This window comes from Neophocaena asiaeorientalis, unplaced genomic scaffold (genome assembly GCF_003031525.2).
Source record: "Neophocaena asiaeorientalis asiaeorientalis breed wild unplaced genomic scaffold, Neophocaena_asiaeorientalis_V1.1 scaffold78, whole genome shotgun sequence".
NCBI lineage: Eukaryota > Metazoa > Chordata > Mammalia > Artiodactyla > Phocoenidae > Neophocaena > Neophocaena asiaeorientalis.
Genome location: NW_020175018.1, coordinates 7,047,146 through 7,061,229, shown reverse-complemented (window position 1 = coordinate 7,061,229; position 14,084 = coordinate 7,047,146). Strand labels below are relative to the sequence as shown.

At 37.1% G+C, this 14,084-nt stretch overlaps 1 protein-coding gene across 1 annotated transcript in view; it reads left to right on the top strand.

The window, feature by feature from the left end:
- The window catches only part of C5 (complement C5), a 78,462-nt gene that overhangs the window by 11,597 nt on the left and 52,781 nt on the right, over positions 1 to 14,084 (top strand). Inside the window, exons 5-12 of the mRNA XM_024762332.1 lie at positions 418 to 509; positions 2,522 to 2,604; positions 4,929 to 5,019; positions 6,819 to 6,933; positions 8,515 to 8,641; positions 10,795 to 10,910; positions 12,453 to 12,638; positions 13,837 to 14,040. Of these exons, the coding sequence (XP_024618100.1) occupies positions 418 to 509; positions 2,522 to 2,604; positions 4,929 to 5,019; positions 6,819 to 6,933; positions 8,515 to 8,641; positions 10,795 to 10,910; positions 12,453 to 12,638; positions 13,837 to 14,040 (1,014 nt within the window). The remainder of the gene's footprint in view (positions 1 to 417; positions 510 to 2,521; positions 2,605 to 4,928; positions 5,020 to 6,818; positions 6,934 to 8,514; positions 8,642 to 10,794; positions 10,911 to 12,452; positions 12,639 to 13,836; positions 14,041 to 14,084) is intronic.

The window sequence follows — 14,084 nt, the reverse complement described above, 5'->3', positions numbered from 1 at the left end:
TCCAAAAAGAGGGAGTGATGTGGCTTAAATTAACCATATTTGCATTTCACAACATTTAAATGATTTTCCTCCTTCATATTTAATTTGAAGACATGGATATTTGTTTGTAAATATTTCTGTAGATCAAAGACAGTATAATCGGGCTTCCCTGGTGGCACAGTGGTTGAGAGTCCGCCTGCCGATTCAGGGGACACGGGTTCGTGCCCCGGTCCGGGAAGATCCCACATGCCGTAGAGCGGCTGGGCCCGTGAGCCATGGCCGCCGAGCCTGCGCGTCCGGAGCCTGTGCTCCGCAACGGGAGAGGCCACAGCAGTGAGAAGCCCGCATACCGCAAAAAAAGAGAGAAAAAGACAATATAATCAGTTAATTTTAAAAATGTGATTTATGTGATTTGAAGTTGTTTGTTTTTATTCAAAGGATCCTGAAGGATCAGAAGTTGACATGGTAGAAGAAAATGATTATACTGGAATTATCTCTTTTCCTGACTTCAAGATTCCATCTAATCCTAAGTATTTTAAAGTATTTGTTAATAAAGTTTTCTCTAAAAAGCACATCTGGAACTTTTGGTTGTGAGGTAGATAACCAGTCAAATGGAGCCACCTAGTGTTAACAAAGAGGAGGTGTGAAGGAAATGAGGATATATAAACTCTTTTCAAGTCTTATTAGAAGCTAGGCTCAGGTTCTGGCAAAACAAACAAACCACTCCCAATACTTCTTACCAATCCTCTTTACGTATAGAAATTAAAATTTGGAAGAGGCAAAAAACAGTCCCCAGGCCTTTTTTTTTTTCTTCCCATCAAAACCGTCAACCCTCCACCCTTCAAGGAATCTAATAGACTATCAGTCTAAAAGGCTGGTATTATCCCATGCCTAGCTCTGAGAGTTATAAAAATATTGGTCCCCTGTAGTCTTTACTGCACAGAATACCAGAAGACAGATTTCAAGAGGGAGGGTGTTATTAATTTCCTCCATTTGGCCACATGCTAAAGGATTAAGAACAGAACCCAATGTGAAAAAAATTTAGTGAACACATTCCTGGTATACGCAAAGTACAACGGGAATGAGAAATTCAAAACAGAAATAAAGAATCCACAGTCCCTGTCTGCAAGGAACTTAGAGAAGGACAAATAAGATAAGTGCACCTATAAAATGACTACAATATCACTTTAAAGCAAAATCTTTTTATGGTCATTTTTGTCTGCCCTCTAGAATCGAGTTTGCAGTTAATTCACTGTACTGAAAATTTTCTAGAAATTTGGATGAAACTGGGGGATTTAAATCATTTGGATAATTTTTAAATTTTGTACTTCCTTGAAAATATTACACGCTCCATAGCACAGAATTTGTCCAGTTATTTTATAATTATTATCATTTCTCCAACTTCATCTTCTGTCATTTGCTCCATGACAGATTATGTCAGCCATGACCAGTATTGTCTTACCCCAGTACATTTGCACATGTTGTCCCTTCTGCTTAGAATGTACTCCACCTTGCTCTTTACAAGGCTGGCTTCCTTTCATTCTTTAGGACACAGGGTAAATGCTCCCTTTTCAAAGAGGCTGTCCCTGGATGCATGATCTAATGTAGTCTCTCTCTTCCTTTTACTCTCTTGTTTATTTTCTTCATGGCACTTATCTCAGTTTTTTAAGTAATTATTTATTAATTTACTTGCCTTTTATTCCCCACTAGACTGTAAACTCCTTGAGGACAGGAGTCTTGTCCATATTGGTCACTTTTGAATCACTAGCACCTCAACATAACAGGCACTTGATAAATGTTCTTTGTGTAAATGATGATGATAACCATAATATTAAACTTTATTGATTGCATAACCAGTGTGCAAGATAGATTTTATTTTTCCCATTTCACAAATGAATCTAAGTAATTTGCTCAAGTCCAATCTGCTACTAAACGTAAAAGTGGGAATTTGGACTCCCATGGACTAGTAACTCTGGGAAGACAGGATCTCTTCTATCTTGTTCATTTTTTATCTCCAGTGCTTAATCCAGTTCTCAGTCAATATTTTTGAATGAAGGTTGTTAAACTCAGATCATTTTCCTCTTTAAACAAACCATATTTTGTCCCCAACCAAAATTTCACTTATGTGAAGTGTGAATTTTATCATCTGGATAGGCTTGACCTGTATTATATGTTTCTAGAGACATTGTTATGGATTTTCTACTACAGGGTGGATTTTAGTATTATGTTAGTATAATTAAGCTCCAGGATTAGTAAATTTTCAAGTATCATAAGCTCTTCAAATCAAAGCTATTATATTGAGATAAAAATACCTGAAAAAATCACAATGTATGAAAACTAATTACTAAATAATTTCTATTATCTTGAAAATGCTCAGTTATTTCTGTTTATTGCTTTAAAATCTGTCGTCGAAAAAAAGTACGTAGGCTATATACATCTTTACTTACCTCTCCCTCTTTAAAATGGGAATTGATTAGATTTTCTTTGGGTGAATTAAAAACATTTGATGACTTCTGTAATTATAAATATTTTGCTTCCATAGATATGGTGTATGGACAGTTCGAGCTAAATATAAAGAAGACTTTTCAACAACTGGAACTGCATATTTTGAAATTAAAGAATATGGTAATTTCTTACAATTAAAAGTTTACCTATAAAGAGTTAGTATTTTTGCAATAATTCTTTTCATGAATGAACTTAATGCAAAATCACTCCCAGATGAAGATGAGGCCACTTGCTGGTATGGTTAGAAGTACTGCTCAAGGGAGTGGGAAGAGTTGTCCAAATGCCTAGGCTCTAGTTCTAGCTGCTCTTGGTAACCCTGAACAAGCACACCAGTCTCTCTGGACTTGTCTTCCTCTTTATAGAGCCTCAAGAGACGTAATCCCCTGAGGAACTTGACTAGTTAAGGTCCTTTCCAGAATTATGATTTTAGGAGAAACTTAAACAATCAGAGTTGAGGTGAATAGAACCTGATAAGACGAATAGGTGATTTACTCAATTCATTACAACCAGTTAGTGACAGAACAAGAACATTTGGATTTCCTTACCCCTAGTCCAGTGCTATTTTCCTTCTAGCTCACAAATTCCTAATACATTGATCCAAAAATTTAAGATATTCTTATTTTGAAATCAATCATATTAATGGACTAATAATTAACATATAAACAGCTTAACCTTTCCATTTCTTGTGGTTGTTTACTAGAGTATTTGTGTGCTCTGATATCAAATTTAACTTTCTTTTTCTTGAAGTCATTTTTTTATTCCCCAGGAGACTCATAATAATGTGGCAAATAACACGAATTTTAACAATTAACAAACAGTGACAAAGCAAATTTATTATAATGAAACTCAACTTTAAAGATTATAGGCTCTAAATAACATATAATCCTGACTGATCCCCCTTCCTCCAAGTGTTTTTGCCGCTTCTTGTAGATATCTAAAAATTCATCCGCCTCTTATTATCTGCAGCCACCCATTGATTTTACCACCAGGCTCCCTCCTGGTCTACTGCAACCCCCACTAATTGCTATCTCTGCTTCAAAGATATTCTCTCTTGGTATTAGCCAAAATAACCTTGAAATGCAAACTTTGTCATGTTATTTCTCTATTGAAAAGTCCCCAGTATCTCCTCATTCCCACCTCCTTTTCAGCTTCATTTATACCACTCCAGGAATGGTGACTTTGCATTTGATGTTCCATCTGCCTGCAACACCCTCCCTCTCCCTCTTGCCTAGCCAACTCCTACTCACCTTTCAAGTCTCAGTTGAAAAGCCATTTATTCAGTGAAGTTTTCCCTAAATTCTTTTTCCTGGGAAGGATTCCCTGTACTTATTTATATCCGTTTTCATAACTGTCATCTGTCATTTAGGTGTTTGTGTAATTCTTCACTTATGCCTGTCTTCCCTGCTTGACTGTGAGCTCATTAAGGGCAGGGTTTGTGTCCTTTTCATTGGTCTATCACTGTTGGCAGGAGTATGCAGGCTACATGGCACCTAGGTACTGGATGAAAGGATGAAATATTTTCCTCTACTTCATATCCTGGGGAGAACACATCTGTCTTGATCTTTAATAACATAGGAATGCAGCCCAGAGCAACAAATTGCATTGCTCTTTTTCTTATGTTTTTCACCATCTAGAAAACACATAAGCCATATCTGAAGCCAACTATCTCACTTACTCTCCTGTGTCAGTCTTTGTGTACAATATCAAGGTCATACAATCACCCAATTTTCTACTAACTGTTGTGCAGGTTAATAGAATTAGAATCTGTAAGCCTCAGTACACAGTCTGAGTTAGTATAAAGAGAAGACAGTGCCATTTTGACAGATGAAATTGTTTTCTCTTGGGCAATCAAGATACCAAAGAGAGGAAAAAACCCTCCTTCCTTTCTGCCCTAATTTTTAATTTTTTATGAAGGTTCTTTCTTGTAGCTAATTGTAAGCTCTCTCTTCTTGACTAAAGTGAGAGTTTTATGTTGGAATTTGGAGACTGGATGGATTTTTCTACTAGATAAAAAAAAGGAAATATTAAATAAGCAAGAAATTTCTTTTTCCATTTTGAATGTAATAAACATTTGTTGAGCACATACTATATTTGCGATTCATGAGAAGGATGAGAGGGGGAGACATACAAAGATAAAGAGAGAATAGTCTTTTTTGCTTCAAGGAGCCAATACTCTAGTGGAGGAAATAATCGATTGCCTATAATAAGTGCTGAAATCAAAGTATAAGTGAAGTGCTTCCAGTACATAGAGGATGGATTGACCTCTGATTTGCAGAATGGGAGGCTCCCCAAAAATAGTGTTGTTGTTGATGATAATGATGACAAAGTGGATGTTGTGCTGATGTAACAGCTTATCCAACTAATCCAGAAATACAGTTGGTTGCTATGATTTAAAGACTACTCTAAATTAAATGGTAATGTTGCCTCTTTGTTTTTATTTTCAGTGTTGCCACACTTTTCTATCTCAATAGAAACAGAAAATAATTTCATTGGTTATAAGGACTTTAATAATTTTGAAATTACTATAAAAGCAAGGTAAGAAAGTTTTTTTTTTTTCAGATTATCTAGCTGAACTGAGTTCCAACTCTGGTGACAGTTGCCCAGAGTGAGATGTGTGATCTTTTTCCAGTTTTATTGAGATATAATTGACATATAACATTGTGCACGTTTAAGGTGTACAATGTGTTGAGTTGATAGATTTATATATCGCTGAGATCTGTGATTTAGTGGCAATGTCTTCCATTACTTTGAACCGACTGATTGAGAAGACACTATGCCTATAGTTTATTAGCTCATACTGATTTTAGCTGATTCTGATTTTAGCTTTGTTGGTTATTCACCAGAGGGCGGGGGAAATCCTAAAGATTTAAGTTCAATGTGTATGTTTAGGAACCAGCATGACTTAGGATATTGGGACTGAGATATGAAACCTTCACTTCTTGTCATTTTTAATGGCTTGATCAGCCAGCTAATGCTGCATAACTACTCTAAGATCCAATGCCTTAAAACCATAGCCATTTACGAGTCAGCTGGGCAGTTCTGCTGATCTGGGCCAGGCCGACGTCAGTGGGGCTCCCCCATGTGCCTGCAGTCAGTTGGCAGGTCAGCTGGGGGCCAGCTGGTTTAGGGAGGTCTTACTCACATGCCCGGCAGCTGGCTAGCAGTTGACTGAAGCTACAAGGATGATTGGACCATGTGTGTTTCTCATCAACCAACTGGCTAGCCTGTAGCAGCAGCAATGCTCAAAGAGAGAAAATGGGAGCATAAAAGTCCTCTTGAGGTTTACACTTTGGGACTGGCACGCCATCACTTCCAACACATTCTTTTGACCAAAGCAAATTTCAAGACCAGCGCAAAGGAAATAGACTCCCTTCACACCCAAGGAGCTGCAAAAGTGGTGGATACATGGAGAGGTAGAGAATTGGGGTTATTTTTGCAAGCAATCTACCACAAAAGCTTAGGTCATTTAAAAATGACAATATACTGTAGTTATTAATAACATTAACCGATTTATATAACTATATGTGTCAAGCACTTCTGAAAGCACTCTGTACATATTACCTCATTTAAGCTTTACAAGAACTCTATGAGGTAGATACTGTAACTATCCCCACATTACAAATGGAAAAACGGAGGTACATAAATGTTAAGTAATTTGCCCAAGATCATACAACTAGTAAGTCACTTGGCCTGTCTCATTCCAGAATACATGCCCTCAAATGCTACCCTATACTGCCTCTCTTACTAGCATTTATTCCTCAAATAGAGTGTTTGTCCCTTAATCTAAACCAGCATAAAAGGCTCACTTGACAGAGAATTGTAGAAATTGACTTCTTTTAATGGAGAGACTTATTTTTTTGTTCAAACTATGAATAAGGAAAGTTAGCTCTTGCTATAGTATTTGCTGTGCAGAAAGTTTTCTTTATTATTACTTTAATTCTAAACTAAAAAAGGAAGTATGCAGTTAGAATTTTAAAAAAGAACATATAACTCTGAGATCGGACATGCTGCTTTTAAAAACATAAAAGAAGATAAAGAGCAGCTCTCCACTGGTATCAAAATCATTGAGGAAGTGATGTGTCCTGTAAGAAAGGGCCCCAGACCTGACTCTTTTGATCTCCTCAAGATCAGTTTTTTTCATCTAGCACATAGTAATAAAAATCTGTACTTTGGCTTTATTATTGTAGCTTTATGAGGATGAAATATAACAGTGGATGGAAGGCACTTTAAAGTGTATCAAATGCTTTATGTAATTTTGAATTGTTATATTTTATCCAGATTTTATTATTGTAACCCTGTTAGCAAAACAATTTTATGGTGTGATTGTTTGACAGATATTTTTATAATAAATTCATCAACGAAGCTGACGTTTTTATCTCTTTTGGAATAAGAAAAGATTTAAAAGATGATCAAAAAGAAATGATGCATAAAGCAATGCAAAGCACATTGGTAAGAGATTCACTTGTACCTAAAGATCCGTCATGAATGCTAGAGATGGAAAGTGACTTAAAATTCATCTAGTCCAATCTCTCATTTTATATAGGGGTGGAAATTGAAACTTAAAATCCTCTGTTGGTTTCTCACTATCCTTAGGATAAAGTTCACTTTCCTTGGCATCAGCTCCCCTCACCAGCCCATCTCTCCCTTTCTTCTCCCTTGCACTGGTCACTTCAGTTTCTCAAAATTGCCCTAGTCTCTCTTGCCTCCAGGTCTTTGCAGAGCTGCTCCTTCTGCTTGGGAATGCTCTTTCCCTTTGTTCCCTCCTAACTCTTCTTTGCCCAGGTAATTCCTTCTCATTCTTTGTCTCAATGCGGACACACTTTCTACTCCCTCAGGCCTTGAGTTGCTCTCAGTGGAGCACGTTTCACACTTTATTGCAGTGGTTCTCAACCAGGGATGACTTTTACCCCCAAGGGGACATTTGGTAATGTCCAGAGACATTTGTGGTTGTCACAACTGGGGAAGAGGATCATACAGGCACTTAGTGGGTAGAGGCCAGGGATGCTGTGAAACTCCTTCAGGACAGTGCCCCACAACAAAGAATTATCCTGTCCAAATGAGGTCAATAGTGCTGAGAAACCCTTCTTATTGTATGGTTATTTACTTCTCCATCATTCTCTACACAAAACTCTTTGGGGGTCTGAATCATTCCCATTGTATGCCCAGAGCCAGCCTGGTTCCTGGCAAAACGTAGGTGCTCTATAAAAATTCATAAGTGAATGAATGAACTCACTGGGAAGTTATTGGTCCATGGTCAAGGGCTCGTGGTTGCTGGAGCTCAGAGTAGAGCCCTGGTCCCCTTTTCTCTAGTTCAGTGTTCTTTACATTATACTGTGGATGGTAAGGGTTCGTGTCATTTTGCTCACTGCTGCATATTCACATAGTTTGTATCATCAGTAATTTAGCCTTTGTTCTTTCAAAATACAGTTTTATTTCTTTAAGATATAAATTAAATGCCTCTTTTTAATGCAAGATTCTATGCTAGACACTGAGATTTAAAGCTACATAAGACAAAATCCCTGGCCTCATAACACTCAATTTCAGAAGAAAAAAGAACGCAAAATCTATTTTACTGTTGTGGTTAATAATTAAATAATATCATGTGACTTAACCCCATATCCCATTATCCATTGTGTGTTTTTAAATTAGCGTTTCAATATGTAAGCAGCAAAGTACAAAGTAAATATCATAAAACTCCATAAACTCTCAGTTAAGAGCAAAAGTAAGCTGAGAGGTCTAGAAAGATGATGACTCAGTGATTGGAAGAAGTCATCTTTGCCAGCTAGTACAAAAAAGGCCTGTGAAATCAAATGATATTTAAGACGTTTCCGTGTCAAAATTCTAAAGAAATAGATTAGAAAATGACATTCTGGGCTTAACTGTGAACTCATTTACTCACTTTAGTGGTGACAATAAAGCATTCCTCTGACATTTGTCTTCAATTGAGAGGCTAGTAAAGGCACATTTTGTTCATTTTTTCCTTATAAATTCTTCTGTGAAATAACTCTTTCATTTTCCCCCTTTAAACAGTTGATAAATGGAATTGCTCGAGTCACATTTGACTCTGAAACAGCAATTAAAGAATTGTCCTATGGCAGTCTAGAAGATTTAAACAACAAGTACCTTTATATTGGTGTGACAGTCATAGAGTCTACAGGTGAGTTTGGTTTTTTTTTTAAACTTTCTCTTGGGAAATATTTAGACAGCATTTTCAAGGTATAAATAATTTCTACAGTTCTTTCACAGTTTACTTCCTTTTATAGTTAAGTTTTATTTTTTACATCATTAAAAACTTGGATTAGAGTATAGCTCTGCCACCCCCTAGTCACTGCGTCTCTATTGCCTCACTGGCAAGAATGGGATAACACCTGCCCATCTGGTATTCCAAGTGGGTCTGCAACTTATCTGGCGTGAACATCTGGCACCCCGATTTTCTCACCCAGTAAGAATCAAAATCAAAGAGATTATGTGTGTAAAACATTTGATAAATTACCATGCAAATGAAAGTTATTACTACTATCATTGTTTTCGTCCCCTTAGCTGTACAATGATGGAGTTGAACAAAGGGCATCCTAAAGCCCTTTTCTTCTGTAATAGTAATTCTATTTAAAATTGGAGGTAATGTTTCTAAAATAGATCCAATAGTAGTATATCCCTCATAGGGTTATGGTGAGGATCAAAGAGCCAGTATATGCAAAGCACTTAAAACAGCACCTCTTCTTCCTCCTCCTCCTCGTCCTCCCCCTTCCCCTCCTCCTCCTCCTTTTTGTCCTCCCCCTCCTCCCTCTTCCTCTCCCTCTCCTCCTCCCCCCCTCCTCCTCCTCCTTCTTTTCTCCACCTACTTCTTTCTTAGCATTCTTAGCACCTTGTCTAGTACTCTTAATCCTCACTCCAATGGTTTTAATAGTTATTAATTATTACTCCAAGTTGGGTTACTTTGTCTTACTTCTGATATGTCTTGATTACTAATGTAACTTATATTTTCAGGTCTATATTGAATCCCCAACCAACCTTGAACAAATAATTTAACCACACTGAGGCCACTTTTTTTTCAATAAAATGACTGTTAGACCAAATTATTCCTAAGTCCCCTTCCACCTCTTTAAATTTTCCTTCTGGGTAGCAGAATGAAGAATTGAGGTAATTATCGGGTTATTAAACACTTTGTATGCATCTGATGCTCAATAGATGTGGGAGAATGATGGTGACTTTATACTCCCTGCCCTGGCTGTGTTTTTGACATTGTTTTAATGTTTCTTTGTTACTTTTATTTTTCTCAATTTATTACAAACAAATTCAGCTTAAGCAGTATTTATTAGATATGCAAAGAGTGCTGCTAAATATGCAGGCTTACAAATATTAATGATGCGTAATCCCAGTACTCAAGTGGCTTACAAACAAGCATCTATAAGACAAGTAAACAAATAACTCTGAACAAGAAGGAATTCCATATGTGCTCTAAGAAAAGTGCTTAATGCTACTGACCTTCAGAAGAAGATGAGCTCCTAGGTGATTGCTGAGCAACCAAGAATGGTGTCCTGAAGATGATTGGTCTTGTTGTGAAAGATAAGTAGGGTTTTGAGGCAGGGATAACAGCCAGGATGAAGTGGGGCACCCTTCACAGAGCGAACATACCAAGAGTGAGAGGTGAAACTTGATCTTTGAGAGTAGCAGATTATTCCTTTCACTGAAGTATAGGATATATATGTAGGGGTATTAGGGATGTAATACTGGAAAGGAGTTTGGGGATACTAGAACTTTGTATATCATTCTTAATAGTTTAGCTTAAGTTTTAGCTAATGGGTAACAACCACTATTGGGGTCTTTCTAGTAGACCCTCTGGGTCTCTCTACCTCAAGCTCTCCTTTTATGTCTTCTCCACTTCTCTCCATATCCCTGCTCTCTAAAGGTGAAGGCCCTGTAAGGCTTAGTCTCTGGCCTACCCTTTCTTCTCTCCTTAATGCCTTATACATATTTAACTGAAACTCAGGCCACTGGTGAAAAGTGGTGTCCCTTCCTTGAATTCTTCCTCAGTCCAATCCTATTGCTCTACTTCCACAAGGACCACCTCTGCCCACAAGCCTTGTGCGTAAGGCTTTGGAAACTCCTGAGAAGAGTTTAGACTCTTCTCTGCACTGCCCCTCTGAACCAAGACCCATATCCTACTTGCTGTTGGTAAATGAATGAGTGCAGAAATGGAGTGAATGAATGAATGAGTAGGTCTGTAGAGACATATGAACACAAAATAGCTCCCCACACAGATCAGTACACTCCTAATAAAGGTCAACATAATCCTTGTCATTTCTTTAGGTGGATTTTCTGAAGAAGCAGAAATTCCTGGCATCAAATATGTCCTTTCTCCCTACAAACTGAATTTGGTTGCTACTCCTCTTTTTGTGAAGCCTGGGATTCCATTTTCTGTCAAGGTAGATGATGGGGGGAAACTGCTAAATGTGATTATCTTTTTCTAAAAATATGGGGGTGGCAAACAAAAGAAGGATGATGGAGAGGCAAATCACAGAGGGAACACATTCTGTGTGTGAAATCTGCCCCTCCGACTATGTGGTGGGTGGTGGGAAACTGCAGACCAGCTTCAGCCTTGGGGATGATATCAACGCTTAGGGCAGTATCACTATTTAGTAAGATAGCCTGTGTTAAGCATTCCCTAAATGAGCATTGCATTAAATGATATGTAAATAAAACCCCATAAGTCTATAGTTCAAAAAACACTAAAGTTTAAAATTATTTGGCAACATGCTCTTTAAAAGTCTTAAGACAGAGATAGCATTCCTTGAAAATAAACCCCTTTCTCTCACCATTTTTTACTTCCTGTGTGTCTCTGAGGGCGCATTTCTATGCTTTTCACTCTGCATTCTCTTTGTACATAACTCTTGTCTGATCTCATCTCTCTGTATTGTTCTCCATCCTTTCCATCTTGACACTTTCTGTCTGTCCCTGACTCTTTTCTGTATGTTTTTTTTTCTCCTTTACAATATTTTCTCTCCTTCCTCCACTTTTCCTTTTTAAAATGCTGATAGTATGGAGTTAAAACATTCATTTGACCTTTTAATTATATTTTATTGTAGATTAGTATTCTGTATCTTATTATATATAAAACATGCTTTATTGCATATATGTTTTATTATATTTATAAAATGGAAATTTTTATTCCCTATCCTTTATAAAGCTAGAGTAGAATTTTTTTATTCTTTGAAGATGTGTTGCTTTTAAAAATCAACTTTAGGATAATTAAAATGGGTTATTTGTTACTGGCCTTTAAGAGAAAAAAATTTACTAGACCACAAGCAAGCTTTGGACATGCTTATAACTTCTTAGTATATATACAACATATTTAATAATATATAACATATTGCTATATAATGCATATGGTAATTTATAATATATTATGGAGTATATTAATATAATATAAGATCACAAAATATGTCACTATATAGAATTTATTATTTTAAAATATATTTTATATATTTCATATCACATATACAAATAAATAATATAAAATATATCTTTGTGGAAATTCTATATGTCCATATGCATGGCAATGAGAGGTAGAGTTTGAGAAAAAAAGAAGATGCACTTATTGTTTCTCATATCCAAGAGAATCATTCCCAGAAGTGATTGCCTCATTTTTTCCTTTATCCAGTTCTCAACCAACTGAACACACACAGAAATTAAATAGCAGAAGACCTTATCACATCTACTTGGCAGACCTAATGTGATGATATTTATATTCTGAGTCTTCTCGATATACAGGGGAATCCATTCAAGAATGATTTAACTAAATAAGATTAAACCTTTCTATATATAAGCTGAGAACATGCTTCTTTTACCTGAATTGAATATGAATAATTTATATATTGGTGAGGAGGAGGGAAAATTATTTCAGAATTGTTATGCTTTAAAAGAAGTGATGAGCTCTTGAAATGAATTTGGACTGTTCTGACAAACAGGTGCAGGTTAAGGATTCACTTGACCATTTGGTAGGAGGGGTCCCGGTGACCCTGAGTGCACAAATGCTCGATGTAAACCAGGAGACAACTGACTCGGAGTCAAAGCAAAGTGTAACACGTTCCAGTGATGGAGTAGCTTCTTTTGTGGTGAATCTCCCATCTGAAGTGGTGGTGCTGGAGTTTAAAGTGAGCTGAATTCTTCTGTTAAATTTTCTGGGACAGTGTGTACTTTTGACTGTGTGTTTTGGCCAATGTGCAGAACAAATGTGGCAGATTTTATACATGAGTCCATTGAACAGTTCCACAATTTTGCATCCAAAAAAATTTTAAAAAAGCACCAGAGGCAATCTGCAAATTCATTGAATGGTCCTTGAGGAAGCTAAATCTATCCATTTTTTATTTGGGATGAATTATATCTGTAAGACTGTATTAGAATCTAGAAGTATCAAAATAGGTATAGCAGTGGAAATCAGTGATAGAAATATTCTCTGTTTCCCACCCCCCAACTTTTTATCTCTTTTCAGGGCCACAAAAGAGCCAAACGTGGAAGCCTCTCTTTTTTCCAGCTGTATGAGTCACTCTACCTTAGAGCTCACTTAATATTCTTCTCTCCCAGCAAATAATATTTAGGTTCCCAATCCCAAATAAAAAATGAGTAAGTTAGTAATGCATGTCAATGACCCCAGCATGCATAGATTCACCATCATCTACTGAGCCCGTACGAAGTGCTAGGCATTGTGCTAACCATTTTGCAGCTGAGGAAACAGAGGCTTTTAACCTTTCTTATGGTTAAATAACTTATCCGGACTTAATAAATGATGGTACTCAAGAGGCAAACCAATTCCTGTCTCACTCTCGAGCATGAGCTATTAACCAACCCCTCTGCTGTCAAAGGCCGATATTGGTGCCATGATATCATTTCTGCCCCACTCTGTTTGTAAGCCCTTCTCTGTGCCACGACTTCACAATGAAACTGGGCCAGAGAGTCTGTGTGATGTCCATTCACGACTCCTGTCCCCAGTCCTCAGGACCTCCCCACTGCTACCCTTCCAACCCATAGGAAAAGGAGTCCCCAACTCACCATGACACTTCAGGAAGGGTGTCAATATTTGCTGCAGGAGCATCTTTCTCTCTTCACTTCACCAGACTTTCCCACCATAGCCTACAATCCCATATTATCCCAATTATTGTCCATAGCCTTTGTAAAGTTACTTGATACCGCAGCTGTACAAACACTTTGGAGTAATGGATTTCTTTTTTCTTTAGAATTTGGTGTTGTGAATTTTAGACATTAATAAAGCAAAGAAAGGAATTGAAAAGTTATGTTTCACAGAAAACATTAAGTCACAGTCCATGTCTCTTTTTTCACTTTTTTCCTTTTCAGGTCAGGACCAAGGACCCAGATCTTCCAGAAGAAAATCAGGCCAGCGAAGATTACCGAGCAATAGCATATTCATCTCTCAGCCAAAGTTATCTTTATATTGACTGGACTGAAAACTATAAACCTTTGCTTGTGGGAGAACATCTGAATATTGTTGTTACCCCCAGAAGTCCATATATTGACAAAATAACTCACTATAATTACTTGGTAAGTATAATAATGATAGATTTACATCTATCTATTCCCCAACC